The 24,669-nt window shown below is 32.8% G+C and overlaps 4 protein-coding genes across 6 annotated transcripts; 2 read left to right on the plus strand and 2 right to left on the minus strand.

The window, feature by feature from the left end:
- Nucleotides 1-915: 915 nt before the first annotated feature.
- Nucleotides 916-7,903, minus strand: LOC123911637. 3 transcript variants are annotated; one of them, XM_045963101.1, is made up of 4 exons: nt 7,599-7,903; nt 7,359-7,491; nt 4,225-4,353; nt 916-2,376 (listed from the first exon to the last, which is right to left on the minus strand). In XM_045963101.1, the coding sequence occupies exons 1-4, from the start codon at nt 7,718-7,720 to the stop codon at nt 2,269-2,271; spliced, it is 492 nt and encodes a 163-aa protein (XP_045819057.1). In that variant the 5' UTR covers nt 7,721-7,903; the 3' UTR covers nt 916-2,268. The 3 variants fall into 3 exon arrangements, with proteins under 3 accessions (XP_045819057.1, XP_045819059.1, XP_045819058.1); XM_045963103.1 differs by having other exon boundaries at nt 916-2,369; nt 7,599-7,883; XM_045963102.1 differs by lacking the exons at nt 916-2,376; nt 4,225-4,353 and adding an exon at nt 5,523-5,904 and having other exon boundaries at nt 7,599-7,883.
- On the plus strand, nt 1,170-2,164 carry LOC123911636 (lysine-rich arabinogalactan protein 19). The gene is made up of 2 exons (XM_045963098.1): nt 1,170-1,862; nt 1,949-2,164. The coding sequence occupies exons 1-2, from the start codon at nt 1,170-1,172 to the stop codon at nt 2,045-2,047; spliced, it is 792 nt and encodes a 263-aa protein (XP_045819054.1). The 3' UTR covers nt 2,048-2,164.
- Nucleotides 7,904-13,228: 5,325 nt separating the features above from the next.
- On the plus strand, nt 13,229-18,955 carry LOC123911638 (protein decapping 5). Its single transcript, XM_045963104.1, has 8 exons — nt 13,229-13,711; nt 15,012-15,112; nt 15,459-15,530; nt 15,617-16,636; nt 17,013-17,093; nt 18,039-18,227; nt 18,315-18,425; nt 18,496-18,955. The coding sequence occupies exons 1-8, from the start codon at nt 13,564-13,566 to the stop codon at nt 18,637-18,639; spliced, it is 1,866 nt and encodes a 621-aa protein (XP_045819060.1). The 5' UTR covers nt 13,229-13,563; the 3' UTR covers nt 18,640-18,955.
- A 1,422-nt stretch (nt 18,956-20,377) lies between these two features.
- On the minus strand, nt 20,378-22,928 carry LOC123911639 (clavaminate synthase-like protein At3g21360). The gene is made up of 3 exons (XM_045963105.1): nt 22,495-22,928; nt 21,473-21,726; nt 20,378-20,921 (listed from the first exon to the last, which is right to left on the minus strand). Exons 1-3 carry the CDS (start codon nt 22,858-22,860, stop codon nt 20,576-20,578), a joined length of 966 nt encoding a protein of 321 aa, XP_045819061.1. The 5' UTR covers nt 22,861-22,928; the 3' UTR covers nt 20,378-20,575.
- Between the last annotated feature and the right edge of the window lie 1,741 nt (nt 22,929-24,669).

The following is a 24,669-nucleotide window of genomic DNA, read 5'->3' on the forward strand; positions in this document are numbered from 1 at the left end:
CAGTCATGCGAGGAAACTCAAGGGGTGCTAAAAGAAATCCTCTTCATGAGCATCAGAAGAAAATTATCAAATTTGTTGTAGCAAAAAAAAAAAAGTCAAACAATTTGTATTTTCTGGAGTTGAGTCGTTTCAACCACTGATTGTAACTTTCATTTCAAGTAATAATAAATTTGAACGCTATCATAATCGTGAGAGTATTTGCAACGATTGAATACAAGATAAAACATTGCAGTCACATTGGTTGCTATGTTGACTTATCAAATACTAACAGAACCTGAAAGAGACCTTCCTACTAACATATAGGTTATTCATACCTGATAAAATCATTTCAAGCCAACTATTCAACAAAATTTTAAATGATTCTTGTAGTTAACCGTCCCGGAGAATTTTCAATTTCAGAAACTATTTAACATAATACTCCGTCCGTCCCAAAAAAATAATCTAGTCGACCGTTTCACACACTTTAAGAAAAGTGTATAATAAAAATCCGATATTTAGATGTACCAAAAAAAAATCCGATATTTACAATTTTGTAAACTAAGTCATTACTATTTTTTTAAAAAAAAAGGCTTAATTGCATATTTGATCCTTTATCTTTATTTTAGATTTCAAATTGGTCCTCTATGTTTTAAAAGTTTCAATTTAGTTCCTTATGTTCTTGATGTCAACATAAGTTCGTCCTTTTTATTAAATTTTGAGTTAATTTTCTTCTAACTTTCTGTTAAATTTTGAGTTAATTTTGTTTAAAACTTTCACGTCACACCTTCCTAAGTTGTCCATGTTTGCAAATTTGTTAATTACATGGACAATTTAAACCAAAATTTGACTAAAAGGACTAACTTGAAACTTTTTAAGCTTAAGGGATCGATTAAAACCTAAAATAAATATAAGGGCCCAAATATGTAATTAAGCGGAAAAAATAGTATACTAAAAATCCTTCTTCGCTAGTAATTTGTGCTTGAAAGTTACACCATAACCATCACATTACACATTTTGAATTGTTAACGTGCCTTATTAGATGATCAATGAATGGTGTCAAACTCAAATGAAGGCTACTTTCCTCCTTCAACAAAAGATCCAAGCCATACGCTTCTCCCCATTTGCTTCATCATAGCCAATAAATATGAAACAAACTCTCTATTATCTCTAACAATTCACAAACAACAGTAATGGCTACAATGTTCTGGGCTCTGACTTTACTAAGTCTCAGCTGCTTGCTAGGATTCAATGCCCAAGCACCAGCTACAGCCCCAAAGGCAAAACCACTGGTCATAACAAAACCACCTACCGTGGTGGCACCAAAACCACCTACCGTGATAACGCCTGCAAATGTGGCACCCAAAATTGCTCCAGTGATAACGCCAGTTCCAAAGGTTGCGCCCAAAACTGCCCCAGTGATAACACCAGTTCCAAAGGTTGCACCAGCTTCAACTCCAAAAGTCACACTGCCCCAACCACCAAAAAGTTCACCTATCTCAACTCCAACATTGCCACCAACATTACCACCACCACCAATTGCTTCACCACCATTACCACCGCCACCAGTTGCTTCACCATTACCACCACCGAAGATATCGCCAACACCAATTCCAACACCGCCGGCTCCTGCACCAGTAAAGGCAACACCGGTGCCAGCACCTGCACCTGTTACTTTGCCACCAATAGTGGCACCAACACCTGCAATAGTCCCACCTGTACCAGCACCTGAGTCCCCCAAGCACAAGAGAAGAAGACACAAACACAAACATAGGAGACATCATGCACCAGCTCCAGCACCAACAGTTGTTCACAAAAGTCCCCCTGCACCACCAACTGATACTACAGATGTCGACACGCCGGCACCAGCACCTAGTCTTAATTTGGTAATACCTCTAGCCATTGAAATATCAAATTACATTTCATTAGCATTGCATTGTTCTGATCATATTCTATGTTTTTTACTTCACAGAATGGTGCACCATCAAACCATCACCAAGGGGGAAATATATGGGCAATAACTGTATTTACTATTACTATTTTTCTAGCGGTAACTGGCTACAGCTGCTAGGAGCCTCATAGTGACCATGGATTCACTCTAAACAGTTATTTGGTTTGCAAAATGTAAAATCATTCAGGTGTACAGATCTGAATATTGAGTGCCAATACTTACAATTTTTTCTTTATATTTGTCATGATCTTTGATTGGGAACAATAATGAATATGAATTTTTTAATTATGGAAATAATCAGGAAATGTCACATAAACATGTCACTGGTTATGAGTTACACGTCAAATTTGATCAATTTCTGAGTCTGTCTTCAGTTTCTCCCGAAAATCATACTCCGTGACGAGTCCAAGATTGTCAACTAATTTGTGATGCCGTTGACAGCCTGCACACTAGTAACATGAGTTTCTCGTTACTTACATTAGAATAAGTGCTTCCATAGCAGTAATGCTGCATATATGTTTATAAAGAACAATAGACTGCATAAGGTACCTAATGTTTGATAAGAAAGAAAAAAAAACTGACATAGAACAATGCAATCCAGCTGCTCCTTTTGTAAGATAAGCACCAAAATAAAATCACAGGACAGGGTAGACAACTGAGAATTAATCTTTCTTTTCTTTCGGGCAAAAATTTGTGTTCTAATTCAATACCCCTCTGTCCCAAATTCTAAACAAATATTAGTCAAAGAAAGTTGATGTATTTTGGTCAAAATTTGGACCAATACATCAATTTTCTTTGACCCAGTTTTTCTTATAATTTGGGACAGAGGGAGTACTTTACATAAATGAGATATGGCAGACATTCAGAACAAGCCATCATGCAAAGCAATCTAGTAACCTCTTTTGTACTTTGAGCACCAAAATAAATACTCAGTATGTAGCTGGGAATTTATCTTTCTTTACAGTCCAGGCAATAATTTTTTCTCATTTAACGTATACAAAATATGCTACATACACAAAAACAGGGAATTGATATGACAATTTGGCAACTAGTTAAAGGTTGATGTACTGGCAATGATAGTCATAATTTTAAACACCATTCGTGACTATATTCAGAGAGAAAACAAAAAAGGGTTATTTTAAAACTTGGAATTTGACTAGTTACTTTTGTTCTTAAATATGTAGATATTACCAAAGGTCATTATTATCAACAAACTACAAACCAAACCCCTATTTATGGGCTGAAAAAATAGCTTTCACTGAGTTAAAGCCACTCAAGCAATCATCAATAATATCATTATAGAAAACTACATACATACTTAGAAGTTAAAGTGGTACTAATACAGCACAAGCAAAGTTATATTTAGGAAGTTAAAGTAAAGATAAGCAAAGGCTAGACTGCATTAACGATGTGTAACATCATCATATTAATTCCCTCTCCCTACATAGCCGAATAAGCAAAAACTGAACTCTGGCAGGAAAGGGAAAGGTGAGTAAAACCTAGCTACATGAAATATGTATAGCATAGTTATATTTGCTCTCTCTACAGAATTCCTGTGGTACATATGCTTTTAATGGGGAGATCCCTATCCCTCATCCCAAAAGAGGGGTGGTTTTTATTACTTCCCAAAAGAGCATGCTGGATCATGCATATATAAGGGGGAGAAACAGGGAGACAGAAACAGAAACAGAGAGGCTGTGAAACAGGGAGAACCTACGAACAAAGGAGATGACGGTGGGTGAAGGCAGCGGTTGGGTCCATGCCGTCTAGTTTCACTTTGCAGCAGAGGGAAACTGCATGATGCTTCACACTGAAGAGAAGACTTGGAAATAGAGTTCTACATGAACCTAATACTTAAATGCTTCTATTTTAAATGAAAAACATACATGAATCTTACTATTTCCAACATCAATGTTTGATTCTCAACACACGACCCTCATGCGTAAGATTGGACATCTGAAACGTTACCCAGGTGGCCTGATAATGGATGACTGACGTATTAGGCTCTTATACTATCCAGTATCTTATAATTTGGTCAGGCCTAATTCAACCAACTTAACCGGCTTGTACCATGGAAATTGCCCCCACATGTAACAACCATTTAAGCCAGGTCACTATCTAGTATGATACTCAACAAAAAAATAAAATTTAAAGTGATTTATAAATATATTGGAAACAGTCAAGCATGAATAGAACCTTAAAAGACAAGAAAACAATCATGCTAATAATCTTTAGAAAAATATGATTAAACATACACATTCAACATAGATGTACAGGAATCAATAAATAATAGATACCTGTACAAAAATGGCACCCCTTTCATAAGCTAATCGGTTTACAAGCCTCTTTGTTCTTTCACCACACAAGTCACATGTAAATTGTACAAGCAAGCTTCTTCTTGGAAGCTTTAAGTCAATACTAGCAACCTGCATATGTAAAGCATAATAGTATACTGAGATCATAATTACAAAGCAAATACTTCATGTACAAAGCAGATATGAGTAATATTGGAACATATATACAGACATGCATACATTAGTAAAAACATACAAACACAGACATAAAACTGAAAATAATTGGTATTTCTTATTCAATATACAAATGAGCTACACTGAGTAATGGATTAATACTCGCTTGAATACATTCTTGACCCCAGATATGTATAAAGAGTAAAAGTGGGACAGGGGCTAGCAGAAAGAGTCTAGAAATATTTAATCAATAAGCAAATTATTTGAATAACCAAAGAGCTTACAATGAGAAAATCGGTACATTATAGGAACAAAAGGAATAAATGCAGTTCAAAATAAATTTTACTTGATTTAAGAAGACGAAAATTGTCCTAATTTGGCAATCTCAAACCAAATTCAATAACTAAGGCCCATATTGGATTACTTCTAGGCTCTATCTTTCAGAAGCTTCTCAACTGAGGTGACTATTTGGTTTCTAACTTATGTACAGTTTATAGAAGGAAAGGTTAGATGACGGAGCTGTCGATAAAGCTGACCTGTAGAAGCTAATTCAGTTGTGATCATAGGTTCAGTTTGGATTGGCTTTTTCCGTATGGGAGTTTCTAAACTGAAATAAGTATTTAATTCTTAACTAACAAAAAAGCACTTATCAATTTATAGCAAGTCATCAAGAAGTTAAACAAAAGCACTTTCTAAAATTGTTAAGATGCATAAGCTCTTTTCAACTAATGCAAAAAGTAATAGGTTCGAAAACTCATAACCATTATACAATTATTTAAAAGTTTATTCCTACAAGTGTTTCATAAAAAGTCTATTCAAGCCAGTTTTAAATCCTAGACCAATATTAGTTCGTGTCAGAATATGTTTTCCTTTGGATTTGGTAGAATTGAACAAGTGTGCAAGTTAGATTGAGCAATCAGATATCTGAGTGTTCCCCATGACTAATCAATTTTACCATTGTATTTTCTACCTTGTTTTGAATTCACTTTTATTAGTAATAATTGACTGTTATTGATGATAGAATAGAATTACACAATGAGTTTCCAAGAAATTCGAGAGCTTGGTCTCTCCTTACCAATCATTTTTCCAAATGACCGAATGACTCTCCCTTTCCTACAAGGCTACAACTTCACTATTTATTGCAATTCATAAAACAGACATAATGTAAACTGCACATATAAACATAACTGCCACAAAACTGATTAAAATCAGTTTTGGTGTTCTTTGCCCCTTCTGCAATTCCTTAATTAGATGTCCAGCAGGTATTTGGTTGATTCTTGTGTTGCATTTGAATTGATTCTGATATAGCATTATTTACTTTTATTGCATTCTCAAATATGGCATCCATTTACCCCGTTCAAAGAGTGATGATAACTGTGCAGCAGTTGGTGTAAAATACAATCCTTGCTGAGAAAATGCTCTAATTATTGCTGAAATTATCCCATTGCACCACATCATCCACAAAGAGAGCAAAGGATTGGGACAACATTGGTTTTGAAATAGACCTGACTAAGATCCAAAAATCAGCAAATCCATAAAGAATCTTAATTCCCACTGTTTTTGTTTCTGATCGAAACCAGAATTTAGACACAATGAAAGAAAATTATTATTGAAGTCTCTGATAGGTGAATACAATGGAGGTAAAACAGAAAACGGAGGGAATAACCAGCGATCTATGAACTCCTACCAGAGCTAAGCTCCTAATCCAGAGAAAACTTCTCTCCTAACAAATTCATAACAACTTTCTTCTTTTCTCTCTCGCCTCTCTAACTTTTCTTTTATAACCAAAGACTCCATAACACTTAGGGAGAGAGCTAACTAACTCATATTCCCTATCAACTAAATAACTAAAAACTCCCTGAAACTTAGGGAGAGAGCTAACTAACTCATACTCCCTAGTACCTAAATAACCAAAGACTCCCTAAAACTTAAGGAGAGAGCTAGCTAACTCATACTCCCTAGTAACTAACCTTTATTCTAACAACTTCTATAACCTTCTAGACCTCAGTGTTCTATCAGTTTCTATATGTCACATGTTAGTTTTACTGACACTCTAAATCCAATATGTAGCTTCAAAATAATTTGTTTCTTGCATTATTAATAGAAAGAAGAAAGCTCATGCGGGTTCAACCCTGTCATTTTGGTGGCCTATGCATGTTTGTTAACTTACAGGCTATAGCTAGCTGCAATTTTTCAAGCTCAATTCTTTCGACCCTTTAGAGTTTAATTGTATACTCCATATTCTCTCCCAACAACCCTCACAGTTGTTTCACATTCAGACTACTCGGCCTAGGTCTACCGGCCGCATTATTATTCTGTAATATAAAGGTTCCGAAAACACGATTTTTAGAACCATGGATCAAAACAACCAACCAAATAGTTTTCTATATCCACTTCTTTGCCAAAAAACCGTTAAACTTTAGAAATATATCAATAAAAATAAATGTTTTTTTTTTCTTATTTCCATGTTATCCTCCTTTCCCAATTAGAAAAGAACAAGTAAACCACCAAATAGATCCCTGGCTTTGTAAGACACTCAAACAAGTCCCTGATTTTCTAAATATTTCAAAAACAATGCCTATTACACTGTAAAATTGGTCCCTGTAATTAACCACTTACTATCAATTAAGTTATTTAAAAAAAAAAATCGTTTTAACCCTTTGGTTTCCGGGGGAAGGGCCCCGGTAATCCAAAGTTCAATTAAGTTATTATATTTTAGAACTTACTATGAATTTGGTCCTTAAGTTTATCCATTTATTCTAAATTAAGTCTCTAACATATTTTTTGAATGACTAATATGACTAAAATTTGACAAAGTCAATAACATTTTGAAACATTCATAATTAAGAGTGTTTTACAAAGTCAGGGACCAATTCGGTAGCTTCCTCGAAAAGAACATGAACAACTTAATAATGAGCCAACAAAATTACAAAACAACATTTTAGAGAGAAAGAGAGACTAACCGGTTCAGAATTGTGTGATTCTAGTGGAGGGACAGTGACAGGATCATCATCATCATCATCCAGCAATCCATGTACTGTAAGTGCTCGACAGGGAAGCCTTCGTGCAACTATTGGGGCAACACAAATTCTTGACCTAAAAGAAGGACATTTAGGTTGGCAATTACAATCTAGAAATTGATATTGATCGAATGAATGAACTGAAAACAAAAAATGTTTGAGAAATAGAAAGCTTTAAAGAACCTGGAGGCTCTAATGGTAGGAGGATTGAAACGGAGGGACAAATTAGGTTGGGGTTTTTTGTACGCAGAGGAAGAGAAACAAGTAACAATCATTGGAAAATTGTAAACTGTGCCTGCTGCCATTGAATTTGAATAATCAATGATTTTGTATTTCAAATTGAAACTACTTAAATTGATTTTTGGCACACGGCGGCGACTGTGATGGTGGCGGGTTGATTTGATGAAGGTTGTAGTGTGGTTGCAGATGGTGCTTCAGCAGTTTGATGGGTTTGTTTGAGTTAGTGATGACTGATGAATGAATAAGTGGGAAAATACTTCTACAGACACATAAAAAATAAATTTAGTCAAAAAATAAATAAATAAATAAATAAATAAATAAAAATAATAAAATCCACATTATTTATGTGAGCAATTCTACCTTGTACACAACCCCAAATTAATCCAAATGGATGATTTTGAGTTTTTTTTTTACTTGAAATTACTCGTGTATCTCAATTCTTGTTTTGTTATGGTATTTGTTTTATTCTGATTATTTTGATTTTATTATATTATTTTGGAGACATGAGTATGTTGTGTTATGCTATTAGATTAGATGTGTAGGTTTGTTCGTAAATTTATCATTTTTGTTTTTAGCGATATTAAATTTGTACTTGAATCTGACGTATTCTACCAATTTAAATGAATGAATATCTTTTATTTTAGTAAAAAAAAAAAATCTATTATAGGCATACACACACATAAATGACATCAATCTTTATCTTTTGATTTTATTTAGATTTTGTTGTGTGTCAAAATTTATATAGTTTTTGTTTGTGTCTATACAAGTGTTCGTTTATTTATGTGTGTCTAAACACTATTTAATGTGGTTGTGTCAGAGAAGACTTTCTCAAGGAAAAAAGATAGATGGGAAAATACTAACGTATATATCGATATATGAATAATATGAGAAAGGATAAAATTGAATGTGCATAGTTGTAGGTGTTCGCATTTCTATTTTAAAATATCTAAAACTTGTTAGTTTTCAATATGTTCATGTAACTAGTAACCTGTACAATCTTCTGTTGTTCTAGTCAATAGATTTTAGCTGCACATGTGAGTATGGTAGTAATTTTTTCAATTCCTTATGAAATAGCTTATATATATCTTCATGTAGATTAGGCCAATGTATTTGTTCTTTTTTGTTTTTAGAACAGGCCAGTATGTATAGTTGACAAATATATTTTTATGGTGTTTGAAATTAGGGATTTATCTTAGTACATGACAACTAAATGACTAATGCTTGTGTAATAACTTCTAAAATGCAAAAGTCCCAATTCAATCATATATTGTTTATGGTTACGACTTTGACCTCTTCAAATAATGTTGAATGACAAATTTACTATTTCATGATTTACACACTTTTGAATGTGTTAGAATTAAATAGCAGAAGGAAGCGAATGTCAGTGATAGTGAAAGATGAAGAAGGGAGAATTTTGTTGTTGTGTAAAGGTGCAGACGTGTATGTAATTAAAAGTCTTGTGACCTTGGTATCTCAGAGTTCTTACCGTTACATCTCCATCCTTATTGAGTTGTTCTATGTAATATTTTGATGCAGTGTCATGTTTGAAAGACTTGCCAAGGATGGGAAGGAGTATGAAGAGAAAACCTTTGAAGATGTGCATGAATATGCTGATGCAGGTCTAAGGACACTGATATTGGCTTACCGTGAACTTGACGAAGAGCAATACAAGGAGTTTGATAATGAATTTTCCCTAGCAAAAATCTCAATTACAGCTGATCGGGAAACATTGATAGATGAGGTATCAGATAAGATTGAAAGTGATTTAATCCTTCTTGGTGCCACTGCTGTAGAGGACAAGCTCCAAAATGGGGTGAGTTGAGTTGGGAGGGAAGTGATTACTTATGAGGATTTATCGGTTGGAATAAAACTTGAAATGACTCTTCTCGTTGTTTTTTCTAGGTTCCTGATTGCATTGACAAACTTGCACAAGCAGGAATTAATATATGGGTTCTCACTGGTGATAAAATGGAGACTGCTATCAATATTGGGTATTATATTGTGATTTTGCATTTTCTTAAATTAATTTCATCATAAGGTGCCTTACATCGATCGATATACAATTGCAAAGTTTTGCATGTAGTTTGCTTAGACAAGAAATGAAGCAGCTTATAATTCAGTTGGAGAGTCCAGAAATTAAAGCATTGGAGAAGGCTGAAGACAAGAGTGCTATTGAAAAGGTAAAATAAATATCAACTTATTAGTCTAATTTTCATCTCATGTAATTTCATAGCCAATTTCATATTATGCATGAAAAAATATTTTAGTGAAACCGTAAAGTTAACCTTATTTCTTTATGTTGACGTATGTTTCAGGCTTCAAGGGAAAATATCCGGCATCAGATATCTGAAGGTGCTCAACAACTTGCCGCCTCTAGAGGAACCTATGAGGAAGCATTTGCTCTGATTATTGATGGAAAATCACTTGCTTATGCTTTAGAGGATAATACAAAGGACATGTTTCTAGATCTTGCAATTCGTTGTGCATCTGTTATCTGTTGTCGATCATCTCCAAAGCAGAAAGCGCTAGTATGTTACAAATTTCACAGCATATCCTCTTTTTGACTTAATTTCAAAATATTAATTTAATTCTACTTAGCTTTGGAAAATAATACTTATTATTCTCATAAAGGTTACTAGACTTGTCAAATCTGGAACTGGTAAAACTACGTTAGCTATTGGCGATGGAGCTAATGATGTTGGAATGCTTCAAGAAGCGGATATAGGGGTTGGAATAAGGTTGAAAAAGTAACCTTTGTACAATCTCGAAAAATAACAATGTATTAAATTAATAATACTAGCGATTGTTATTTAATTCTGCTATAGATGAAGTTTGTGTTTTTTTTTTTTCGAGATTGTACAAAGGTTACTTTTTGTAGCGTAGATTATTGTAGATATTTCCATGTATAGCAGCAACAAGAACTCTTCTTTGGAGTAAGTAGTTTTGCTTCTTAATATAAAAACGATATCATAGCAGATCTCCCATGTATCATCTTATAAATCCCATCATTACAATTTTCATGATTTTCCTCATTTTTGAAAATAATTGAAGTTACTTACGAATTTTTATTTGGTTTATATTTTACTAGTGTGTCGTAGAATACTAATAACTCAAATAAAATAAAATACATGATATTGACCCATTCAAAACGTTATTGTCAAGTGTTACCAATCATTTAATTTATTTTTTTAAGAATATAATTGTTTATCTCAAAGAACAAAAAAATCAAAAACTTAAAAAGATAAGCAAACAACATTATAAATATCAAAGATAAAAGGTGCAAAAGAGAAAAAAACAAGAGAAAAATATGAAATGTTCATGTTTTTTATAGCCACATGTTAGTGGTAGGAATAGATTAAACACATTCTTGAACTCCATGGTACGTGATTCGATTATCACGGAAGACAAAAACTCTACTAGAGAGTGATAGAGAAGATCGTGAGGTAGCATTGGCAAGATTACCTAAGAGAGCGACCAGGGGCGGACCCAGACATGGATTACCGGTGTGGCTAAATTTTTTAGGCATTACTGGAAAAAAATTCATCGTTATCTTGATAATTCAGTTAAACAACGAACAACGTATGAAATTATTATTAATACACATGTGTATCTAAAAAAAACACCAACAATTCAGAAAATTTCTATTTCAAAAAAAGAAATTAACAAACTAACAAACTATATCTAGAAAACTACAAAATTTCTATTCGGAAAAAAAGAAAAGACTATAACTTATTGAATATATGTGAAATCATACATATTACTATTGTTTGATACATCACAAGATTCTATCTTGGACCAAAATATATAGAAACTAAAATTTTATTAGCTTATAGTTTATTTTGATAAACTAATTCAATTAACTTATAACTTATTAATTTTTATTTCAATTTTACCCATATCTTCTTACTTGAAAAAAATTAAACCTATTATTTTATGTCATTTCATATTTATATATGTCACAATCGTTAAAGTTGATTATTATACAATTAAATTATATAACTTAAAATAATATACTTTGTATAACCAAAGAGTTGAATACTATAAACTAATTTGCACTAATATTTAAACTAATATGTATCGAGAGACTTACGATCATTAATAATAAACTCTAAACTAATATTTATATTAATATTTGTACAAATATGTATAAAGAATAATTTAAAATTATTTATAAAAATTTATTATCATTTTTAAAAAATATTTGGGCTGGGCTGGTGTGGCTATAGCCACACCAAGCCTCACACAGGTCCGCCCCTGAGAGCGACCCGGGCGGTTACAACCTACTTCCATCAGGTTGCTTATAAATTGGAACGGAGGGAGTATATATATAATATTATTTTTTTTCGCTAAGCAAAGAGTATCTAGACATCCGGGAACAAAGCATACTTCACCTCATCATTTGTCCATAGCTCCTTAATATATATATATATTAATAAAAAAATAAAAATATATACGAAAACTAAAGGACATAAACCTAACCCAATGAGTGAGTATGGCAATTCAAACAATTGAAACACATCCAACTTCTAGTTAATCCTAACACATTAATTAGAAGTCTACATTTTTGTGTATGGATCAATCATCAATATGAAACTGATCCAAGAACCAAAAACTCCCTGCAGTGAACAACAATAAGCAAAACAATTTTTGAAGTCAAGCATTTTAACATCCAACAATGAGGATGATTAATAAATAATCCCAAAACCACTAAAATAACTGGTAGTGAATTCGACCGCCACCACAATAAATGATCCCAAAACCACTACCTAATGTGATGAATAACAACGGACTAGCATGACCATTTTTAGTTAGGGATGACAATGGGTAGGGTACTATAGTACACATTTCCATACCCGCGGATTGAAAAAATACACGTACCCATTTTCATACCCGTGCGGGTAACAATTTTTGCCCCGTCCCCATACCCTATGGGTACTTAAGTACACATACCCGTATCCGTTACCCGCATTTTTACTAAAAATAAATTGATCAATTATAAAATATCATATTATTTTAATAGAATTAAAAAAATTTCAAAGATTTTAATATTGACTTGTGAAAATTAAAAAAAAAAATTAGTATTAACCTTATGTTAAGGTCATATTTATGTTAAATATTCACATTATTTTTGTATTATGTTATAAATACATATTTTTATTAAAAATATATAATAGTTTAATAGTGTTGTATTGTTTTAAATTGATTTACCCGTTTATTTTTTTGGGTAATTACTCATACCTGTGCTTGTATCCAAAATGCGGGTTTTTACCCTACTCGTTGTGTCAAATTGTCATCCCTATTTTTAGCATCTCATTAAATATGTTGGCTTAAAATTCCGTCATTTTACTCATGTAATATTATCGAATTTTGATTTACTCTCTCAGTAAATATATCATGTAATCATTTATAAGAAACTTTAAGCTAACATTCCATGAGAGGTAAAAATATGAAAATTTGACATTACAAAAGATAATAAAAAAAAAATATTAGTATAAGAAAATAAACCAAAATCCTCTAAAATTAGAGGAAGTACACACTATTTTAGAGGAAGTAAACACTACGTGAGTGACCCCAAGACAAGAGAGAGAACCCCAGCGTGGACTAGATTCTCGTCATTGTTCATCCACGGTGAAGGATAAAAACTGAAAACTCCAAAATCGCTTAGGTGTCATCTCATCATTGGTTTGTTAAAAATTAAACAATAAAAATAAAATAAAATTGCACATAAGAGGCAAATTTTGCCTATAGTAAATTGATCCATATATATAATAGCACTACTACTGCTACTTTTCAATTTCAACAGCATCAACAGAAGAAACACCAGAAACCGATTTGAGCCTTGAAATCAAAAAGGGTCTTCGTCGGTCTCAAAACCCAAACCCTAATTTGAGTCCGAAACGAAACGATTATGGCGTCAGAGAACGCTTCTCGATCGAGTTCTGCGGCGGATTCATACATTGGAAGCTTAATTAGCTTGACCTCCAAGAGTGAGATTAGATACGAAGGAATTCTCTACAACATCAACACCGAAGAATCCAGTATTGGTCTAAGAAACGGTACTGTTTCTTATTCTCTCTCTCTTTTCTTCAATTTCAGCTCAATTTTCTTACCTTCATATCAGATCCATCTTTCAACTTTATATTATAAATTATTATAATTATAACATGGTTAATCATTGAGTGTTGTTGTTGTATTATTAGTTATAATAAGATAATTTGATTTCTGCGAGCTTGTGGTTTAATTGGTTCTTCTGTTCAAAGGGGTGCCTGAATTGTGCTTTATTCATTGTATGTTGCTTGTGATTTTCTCTTTCATACTAGCTGAGGGTTTTATTCATTTTTTTTATTTTCTGGTATCAATTCTTTGGTTCTGGGGGGAAGGGGGCGTGGTAATCCAGAGTTCGACTGCGAGATAAGTAAAACCTGACCAAGAATTGTTCCCACTAGTATCAAACTTGGGTTCTCCGGAATGATTTGTTTTAAGGGGAGCTCATTAACTACTTGAGCTTAATTACTTGGTTAGGGTTTTATTCATTTTTGAGTTTGTTACTTGCTATGCAATTGTGGATTTTGGATTAATGAAAATCGGTAACCTCGTTAGTCAATAAATGCCAGCATCAAATAACAAACTCAAAAATTGAAGAAGCCCCCAATCGTTAATTAGTTTATCAAATGCAACACCAAAAGAAGGAAAATTTAGATACTTGAAAGATAGCGGATTAATGATAGTGCTTTCATGCTGAATGATAATGGAAGTTATTGCTTAAATTATTAAAAAGTGGAGGCACATATTTTCTCTTATATTTTTTGATATTTTTTCTTAAAGAAAGAATTATAATGAGCATTTATATGTCTATTAATATTACTTTTTCTATGAAAAGCATAAGTAATTGCAACATATATACTGTGAATGCAAGAGGATATAGTGTTTATAGATTTTTCTTATGTTGAAGTGTATGCGGTTTTGATGTATTGTTTATGTGGTTTTGATTTCTCCCACCACAATATAGCTTTTGGTGTGTGATTCCTGTATCATTCTTTCCTTAGGTTAGGGCTGAAATTCCATCCATTATTTTTGATGTCAGAGCCGGTTTACTTGTTGTCATAGCCTTTCATTCCATCTACCCAAACCAGCTTTTTTTATGGCTACATGGTGTTGTGTACTTAGTTTCTCCAAGTCTCATTTGTTTCCATATTAATGTTTGTAATGGTTAAAAGCTAAAGCCATAACCTTTGAAAACAAGAACCTCAAGAAAATTTCTGAAAGATATAAAAGACCTTGCTTTTGCTTACGTTTTGGATGGTTGAAGTGTTGATAACATTTTGGTGGTGTGATACTTTTGTTTTTTTGGCACAGTGCGATCTTTTGGAACAGAAGGAAGGAAAAAGGATGGTCCACAAATTCCGCAAGGTGACAAGGTTTATGAGTATATACTTTTCCGTGGGACTGACATCAAGGTATCATGGATGACATATATACAAGCACTTTTTCTAAATAGTTAATGTACCTGCTCCTGGTTTTTGTTAAACATTGGAAACAATGGCATCAACTTCTATGATTTTTATTTTATTTTATAAAACACATTTGGTACAACATGGTTCACCTATGTTATATGGGGAGGGAGGGGGAGCTTTAGAAGGTTGATCTAATTTTTCATTCATATGCTGCTTTACAAATTATTTTTATTACCCAATAAAGGGTTTGTATAGGCGTCAGTGAATTGACGCATTGAACGATTTACGTCCATGTTATATATGTATCAGATGAGCTGACAGATCTATCCCGACTTTTTTCTTTCTGCAGGATTTACAGGTTAAATCTTCTCCTCCTGTCCAGCCTTCTCCACAAGTCAACAATGACCCAGCTATTATCCAGGTTGCTGAATTTTTTTCTTCTTACAAACAAGACAAATTAAATTTATCTCATGCTAAATATATATGAAATTACATTTTCTTTTGCAGTCTCATTATCCTCACCCAGTCGCCACTTCTACAAGTTTGCCTTCTGGTGTGAGTGGGTCTTTCACTGACCCCAATTCTCACACTACACAGCTCGGACTTCCTGGTTCAAGTTTTCAAGGTCCCTTACCATTGTATCAACCTGGAGGGAGCATAGGGCCATGGGGAGCTTCTCCGCCTGCTCCAAACGCAAATGGTGGTGGGCTTGCTATGCCAATGTATTGGCAAGGATATTATGGTGCCCCCCCAAATGGGCTTCCTCATTTACACCAACAATCTTTGCTTCGACCGCCGCCTGGTTTATCAATGCCGCAGTATCCCAATTATAGTCTATCTTTACCGACTGTATCTTCTAATTTGCCGGAACTGCCATCATCATTGCTACCTTTGAGTACAAGTACTTCTTCTAGTGTAACATCTGCTTCTGTACCTCTATCAAATTTTCCTCCAGCACCGTCTGGTTTATCTCCCGCCCCTTCTTCCCTGTCTCCTGCACCTTCTGCCCTGTCTCCTGCACCTTCTGCCCTGTCTCCTGCACCTTCTGCTTTGATTCCTGATCCTTCTGCTACACTAGATTCTGAAAATTTTCCTGTTTCAGTAACAAGCAAAGCACCCATTATTTCTACTTCAACAGTAGCACTAGCTGCTAGCTTACCATCCATGACTCCATTGACCAATTCTGGTCCAGGTATAAATGCTTTAGTGCAACCAATATCCAGCAATATAAACGCTGTTTCAAATTCAAGTTTGCCATATCAAACTATATCCCAGTTTTCACCTGCAACTGTTGGATCATCAAACTCTGTCCATACGGAGACACCAGCCCCCACTCTTGTAACCCCAGGTCAATTATGGCAGTCTGGACCAACTGTAGTTTCTTCTGCTCAGTCTTCACAAACACCTCACAAGGATGTTGAAGTTGTTCAAGTATCATCCACATCTCCTGAGAAACCTCTGACAGTTTCTACTGAAACTAAACCACCAATACTGCCATTGCCAGTGACTTCTGGTCCCAGTCACAGGGTATCCTTCTTATCTTTATCTCTAAGTTAAGTTTGGTTTTTTTTACAACAAATCTATATTTTTTTTTTGATATACTCCTAATTTTATATATTTTTGTTATATATGGATTTTAATGGATTCTCTCTGGTGTTTCTTTTGTTGAAAATTTACTGGATTTGGTTTTGTTTATCTATTTTAATATTTTTGGCAACTGCTGTAGATAAATATTTGGCAACAATTTGATTTAATTTTTAATTTTATCAAATAAATATAGCACCATATCAGTCATACACCCAAACTACAAAGTATGATTTTTTTTTTATTATATTTCAACTTTTATTACTATCTATTATCTTGATTGTGATAGTCATTTGACATTTGGTTGCACTTTTTTAAGCCTGTCAGAGGTCCTGTGCAAACTCATCATCATGGCTATAGCTACAGAGGACGTGGAATAGGAAGAGGAAGAGGACCTGTGGTAATGTTCTTTCTACTGTTTCATTTAATACTTAGGGATTTTTTTTATGGCTTTGTACCCTTTGAAATGAAACTGTGAACTTACTGGAAGATATTGAGTTTTAAAGTTATTATTGGGTTTCAGTTTCATGAGTCTTTTAACTTTGTTATAAATTTTCTAATATCTAAATAGTGAAATACATTTGAAATATTATTATTTTGAATAATTGTTTGGCAGTTAATATTGGTTAAACAAACCTGGCTTAAGGATTTTGATAGGCGTTTTATTGTTAGTTATGAAGTTGGTTATTATGCTAGTTAGTTATTGTGTTATAGAGATAGGTAGGCCCAAAAGGAAGGCTGCCCATAACTAGGGAGGATAAACGAGTGATTTAGGACCTTTTGGCAATTGGGAGGTAGGCAGGTCCTCGAAGAGTTGGCTTTATATTGTAATCAAGGGAATTCTATTGGATTAGAGAACCTAAAGAGTTATACATATGGCTAGAAATACCAACCATTGATTGGGAAGATAGTTGTTTGTGTCTGATCAAGGTCGAGGAATATTTTGACGCAAGAAGCGCATGTGAAAAAGAACATATACCAGAAGTTGTGCAGTGAATGAGTTGTCAAGCTTAAAAATGTACCAACTATGGGTTTCAATCAAACCAAAAGCCAATTTGGGGCATTTTTTCAGAAGCGATTCTTAAGCTGTTTTCGCCAAAAATTGATCCATATATCTGGCTCTCAATAGTAGAAGCAAGAACCTGTTAGTTGAGTGATTTGCTTCCTTTTGGCAACTAGGAGGTGGGTTGGGTGGTCCCTCGAAGAAGTCCCATTATGTTGTAATTAAATTCTTCTGCTTTTTCAGTAATAATACCAGTTGGTACTATCAGATTTATGTCATTATTTTTGCAAGTTCTATATATATGATTTTGAGGTCATAAAAAAATTGATTAATGCTTTGTAGGGTTTTCGCCCAGTCGCAAAATTCACTGAGGATTTTGATTTCATGGCAATGAATGAAAAGTTCAAAAAAGATGAAGTATGGGGTCATCTTGGTAAAATCTCAAAAGATAAAGATGTGGAAGAAAATGACTTTGATGAGGATTACGGTCAAGATGAAGATAATGCTGACTTATCAAATGTTGAGGCTAAGGTACTGTGCAACTTGATATGAAACCAGTTATTATACAGTTGTAATTTTGTTGTTAGAATTTGTGTTCTGACTCCATTGTTTTTGCAGGTTGTTTATAACAAGGATGATTTCTTCGACTCGCTCTCGTCCAGTGCGCTTGATAATGCTTCACAGAATGGAAGAACTAGATATTCTGAACAAATTAAAATTGACACCGAGGTAATTTCTTTCTTTCATAGATTCATATTTTGGGACATTTTTCAATTCATTTACTCATTTTGTGGTGCAGACGTTTGGTGATTTTGCGAGGTATCGGGGTGGTCGGGGTGGCCGTGGTGGACGTAATCGAGGTGGTTATTATGGAAGAGGAGGAGGGTATGGCTATTCTGGAAGAGGAAGGGGGGGATATGGCATGCCCCATCGCAATTCTTAGGTTGCAGTTAGGTTTTATCAAGAGAACAAGAACTGAGGCAACCTCTCATGAAACAGTTGGAGGACATGCCCTTGTTGTGTTTGATGTTTCATTTTCATAAAATAAGTTTGACTTTTTTTTATCATGCGGTACTTACCGGTTACTACCTTGTTACTCTAAATGGACATAGTTTGGTGAAAAGGTGTTTGTACTTTGTACACCATTTTATTTTATTTTAGTGTACACCAATGGTGCAGGAATTTAGAGTGATGTATTACTGAATTTTATGTATGCAGAACAATAAGTCAATCGTACATTGCTGACATGTTTATTAGTATTATTTGCAGTTTAAATATTTTCATGTTGCTGTGGTGGGGACATTGTAGTGCCTCAAATTTAAGTTGCAAGTAAGTATTCTTAGTTTGGTAATCTCTTTCTTCTAAAGGATTATTTCTTTTTTAAGCTTATGTACTATTTTTACTTAAAGGGTACATACCAAATTGACCATGTTTTGTTTTTTTTGAAGGTAAACAACATCTTCCATTAGATAATAAGATAAAGAGAGTACAAACATTGGTTTAGTAAATTGGACCATGTTTTGTTACCTTGGTAAGGACAGGGATTATTTCTTTTTTAAGCATATATACTATTTTTTCCGGGTATACACCAAATTGACCATGTTTTGTTACATTGGTAAGGACAGGGAAAAGTAGAGTTAATTGCATTTTATTATTTGTCAAAATAACAACAAATTTTAAAAGTCGATTAAAAAAAAGAATTCTAATTTATTTATTTCTAAATTTCACTCAAATTAGTCAGTACTTCCCCTAAAAAGAAATATTATGAAACATTTATAATATTATGAACTTTCCTTTATAAAGTTAAATGATTATAAATTACTGTTTGTTTTGATGAAAAAAAATAGACTTTAATATTTATAAACATGATTGTTGTATTTATTATATTTATCAACACATCTATAATAGATTAGCTTTGTAGGATGCTTTCCCAGCTCTGAACCTAGCATTAACATCTTTATTTTTCCAAAATCTTTTTTCTAGCACTTAAACTTGTTAAAGTGTTCAAACCCTATGCCAATCAAAGTAATAATAATTGTCTAAAAAACAATTTGGTTTGAATCGTCACCTTTTAAAATTTATTTTTGAACTTCTAAAACAATGAGAATCAATCTTAATTAGGCATGACAATAAAACCATACTCGCGGGTACCTGTCCAAATCATACCCGTTTTAACGGGGAAAATCCGAGTTGACTTCAAAAGATAGGGTTGGGGCAGGTAATAGGTATATTGATACCCACCCCGAACTCTCACGTTTATACTAAAAATTAGATTTCACCTCTTTTAAATTATAAACGCTTAAACAATCTCTTAAATTACATTCATATATTTATTTTTTATTTTTAATTTGAGTATTAAACAAACCATTTTCTCTAATTTTTTTTCTTTATTTATAAAAATATTGTTTAGAGAAAATAATTTTGGACATTTAACTTTTTTTTAATAAAAAAAAAACAAACTAAAATACAATCTAAATTCACGTAGAAAGATGCATAATGGGATACCCTATCCCCATTGGGTATAAGTTTGAGATTATAATTTTTATCTCCGATCGAATTTGAGATGAGTTTGGGGAAACCCGAACTTTATGGATTTGGGTTTGGGGAGGGTAAAATCATAGAGAAGATATATTACTAAATGCAGAACATAGAGAAGATATATTACTAAATAAAAAAAACATAGAGAAGATATATAAAATTACTAAAATTTTAAAATAGATATATCTCACAAGAAGGTATATATATCTTATAAGTTACAATGGGATCTTCAAATCCAAAATATATGTAGGTTCAACAATTTTATTCGATAAAAAGTATATAATATAGAAGTGATGATATATTGGTGAACAATGAGACACGTAGAATTTATTCATAGCCTTCTACTTGGTTGTAGCAACAAGGACTCTTCTTGGAGGAAGAGAAGGCCTTCTACCATGAAGCAAAGCATAATTATCTAAGAAAAGAACATCTCCTTTCTGCCACTTGAATTGTATGCTCTCTTCTTCAATGATCTCTCCACACCTTTTCACTACATTTTCTGGAATTTCTGTTCCATCTGCCAATGTGGCTGAACTAATTTCCTTTCCATGCATGCCTACAATTGTGTTAAACCACATTCTTCTCCCTTTTCTTCCTTCAAATACTTTTGTTAAATTTCTTGGTCCAAGTATTGTCTTTAGCCCACCATTTGGAAGCCACTCTACATCCATTCCTAGACTTCTTGCCCTGTAATCATTTATTTTATACAAATTCAATGAGTTGTGCTTAATAATGTTCCTACACTATTAAGGATAAAAATATGATAAAAAGTTTGATAAAAATATAATATACATATATGGACAAATGATAAGAAATATGATAATATTATTTATTACTTTTTAAATTTGTGTAACATTTCTTGTTTTTAACTATTATGACATAATAAGATAACATATATATTATATGTCATATTTAAAGACAAAATTACCCTTATGAAATATTTACATATATCTTTTTGAATTGCTTTTTAATGTTTTAAGATTTTATAAATTAACTAAAAATACTAAGTGTGAGCACAATGTACTCATAGGAATTAGTGCTTCACAAAGTCAGATTAAGATCAGACGTTTCGGATCTTAAGATAGCTTTTTAATTAATATAAAATTTTGAGATGATATCTGAACCGTCTGATCTTAATGGGACGATCTGAAATGTACTGACCGCACAGTTTTTCGACTGCCATGAATCTATGTATATCCCACAGTAAGATGTAGTTGTTTTGAAAGGAAATAAAATACCTTTTCTCAGCTTCCTTGGGATCTGAGGTTCCAAAAGCATCCTCCCATCCTCTACCTCTCATGGAGGTCCTATCACTATTGCTAGGAGCTGTAAAAGAGTACTTCAACCCCTTCTCTTCCATCTTCTTCACCTCTTCTGGGAACTCCTCAATCATCCTTTCTGTCACTCTGAAACTTGGAACAAAAGGAGTCTCTCCTCCTTCAGGTGGAGGTATCTCACAGAACAGAATCACTTTCTTTGGATATTCCTTAATCTGGTTATTTAAGTCAACCAAAAGCAAAGGAAAAATATGGTCATAATTAGTTCAATTTTAATTATTAATTTTTCATTATGGATTATGCAAGTTGCAGGATTATGTAATTAAGAAGTTGTTTAGAATTAAAAAAAAAAAATTTGTATCAGGACATCATATACAATCCACATATTTATATACTTTCAGGAAAACTATAGTGTTTCCAAATGTACAAATTAAAAGACATGACATAATCTGAATATATTAATCGATTAATTTATCACTAAAAAAGTATATACAGGGAATCTAGTCAAACATTATTGTCTATTTAATCACTTCAAATTGCTTAAATATATTTAACAAAATTATAGTGAGCTCATATATGTGCATTATTTTAATTTGCTTCATTTTAATTTGTTCAATGTATTACAAAGTTGAATTTCAAGATAAACTAATTTTGCAGGGACGAAAACAAAACATAAACGATCAAAATAAAAGGTGGTATATCTGCATGAATAAAAATCAAAAAAATATATTTACAGAGGCTAAAAGTAAATAATACTAAATTTAATTATCCGAATTAAAAATATATTTAAATTGTCTCGTAAGAGTAACTTAATTTGTAGCTATTAGGGGTGGGAAAATAGTTCGAATCTCGATTCTCCACTTCTCCACAAATATAGTTTGAGTCTCCGGCCACTAAAATATTTGACAAAAAATAATAGTACGAGTCTGGTCACTAAAGTATTTGACAAAAAAATAATTTCAATCTAAAAATATTGAACTTACCAAAACCATTTCATGGTGATAGTAAATAAACTCAGAGAGAGGACCTTCATTAGCAGTCCAAACCATTTTGTAAATATGTGTACGAGGTGCTGGTCCAACATATCTAATATCTTCCCATCCAAATGTTTCAACAATATCATTAAAGTCCTCAGCTTTGTTAACATCAAAACCTCTAAGAAGAACAGCACTATTCTTGATTATCATTTCTTCAAACCATTCTTTGTTTTTATTTAGACTCAAGAGCAAAGACTCCAAATCACTCTTGTTTGCCTCACGAGGTTGTAGTACCAATGGAAGGGTTTCTCCATCCACTATTTTCTCTCCTTCACACTTTCCCACCTTGAACTCTTTGCAACTAAATTCCATCTTAATTTCAATTTGTATTATGATGTTAAGTTAGTTTTGCTTATTTGTGTTTACCTTGCTTAGTCTTGTATTTATATAGATAGAAGTGATTGGTATATTGACAATTGCTATGTTAAAATGACAAGAGGCTGGTTATGTCATCTATCTCTTTTTGTCCTTTTTCTACTTGTTCAAATGTTTTGCAAGGAATATTATATATATACATATATATACAACGAGATTAAATTACACCGGTGTAGTATTCGAGTAAAGTTATACCGTTCAATAATATTTTATCGAATGAAAATTTTACAAAATTTACCGTTAAATTAAAAAATTATATAGATTATCAATGTAAAACTTACACAAATCTAAAATCGTTTGATATATTATTGAGACATATAGAGATTAACGGTTGACATTACTTAAATGTTATACCGATGTAATTTGATATATATATATATATATATATATATATATATATATATATATATATATATATATATATATATATATATATATATATATATATATATATAAAAGTTGGTTAATTTTTATTTTATTGATGGTGGCTCTGCAAGTGCACAGAATCGCAACCAAGTAATAAACTGATAAGTTATCGTTCTCCACAGGAATTGTGCAAAAATTACTAGTTTCGCTTAGTAATTTAGAAAGTAAATGTGTTTTGCATTCGCTTTGATTGTTTGAAAGGGTTTTGCATTTAATAAAAATAAGGCTTAAATACAGTTTTGGTCCCCCAAGTTTCTCAATTGCTCTATTTTGGTCCCTCTAGTTTCAAATGCTCTATTTTGGCCCCCCACTTTTACCCCCTATTGCATTTCATGGCCCCTCTTGACTATTTTGACCAAAAATATGTTGACATGGATTTTTTTTTACACGTGTCTTAATTTTATTGGCCATAATTAAAATGTATTATTATTTATTTAAAACAAAGAACAACAATTATGATCAACATTACCAAAACGAAGAACAACAATTTCAACAAGTGCAACAACAAAAGCAACACCAAAAGAAGTTTGAATTTGTCCAGGAACAACAGAAGCAACATTGAAACCCAAACACAATCCAGCAGCTCTAATCCAACCATACCAAACACAGAAGATCCCACTTGGAGCATATTCCAAAACAAAAACTCTTCCAAATGCATGCAAAACTCCACTTGCAATGCATTGAAGCCCTCCAAATATCAGTATATGACCCCATTTCCAATGACTGTTCCAAAAATAGAATCCAAAACCAGAAGATAACATTGACAAAATAAAACCAATGATTTTCATTTTCGCTGAAACAAAGGTTCTGTTTATAGATGTAACAACATGTAAAACACCAACACCCCATATTAATCCGCTGAAGATTGAAACAATTCAAAGGGTGTATAGATTATGATCATTGGGTTCTCGTAGCATATGATAAATGAAAGCAGAGATTATACCTGAATCTAAACAACCAAAAGATGTAGCTAAAAGAGAGTAAAAACTTGAAGTTTTTTGTGTTTTAATTTTGTTATAAATAAATAATACACTTTGTTGGTAAAAAAAAAACACTTTTATTATGGCCAATAAAATTAAGACACGTGTAAAAAAAATCCATGTCAACATATTTTTGATCAAAATAGTCAAGAGGGACCATTAAATGCAAAAGGGGGTAAAAATGGGGGGTCAAAATAGAGCATTTGAAACTAGGGGGACCAAAATAGAGCAATTGAGAAACTTGAGGGGGCAAAAGTGCATTTAAGCCTAAAAATAAATAACAATAAAGTAAGGGTTGAGTACCCCTTGTACTCCTTATAATTCATTTTTTGCTTATAAA

This window comes from Trifolium pratense, linkage group LG2 (genome assembly GCF_020283565.1).
Source record: "Trifolium pratense cultivar HEN17-A07 linkage group LG2, ARS_RC_1.1, whole genome shotgun sequence".
Classification (NCBI taxonomy): domain Eukaryota; kingdom Viridiplantae; phylum Streptophyta; class Magnoliopsida; order Fabales; family Fabaceae; genus Trifolium; species Trifolium pratense.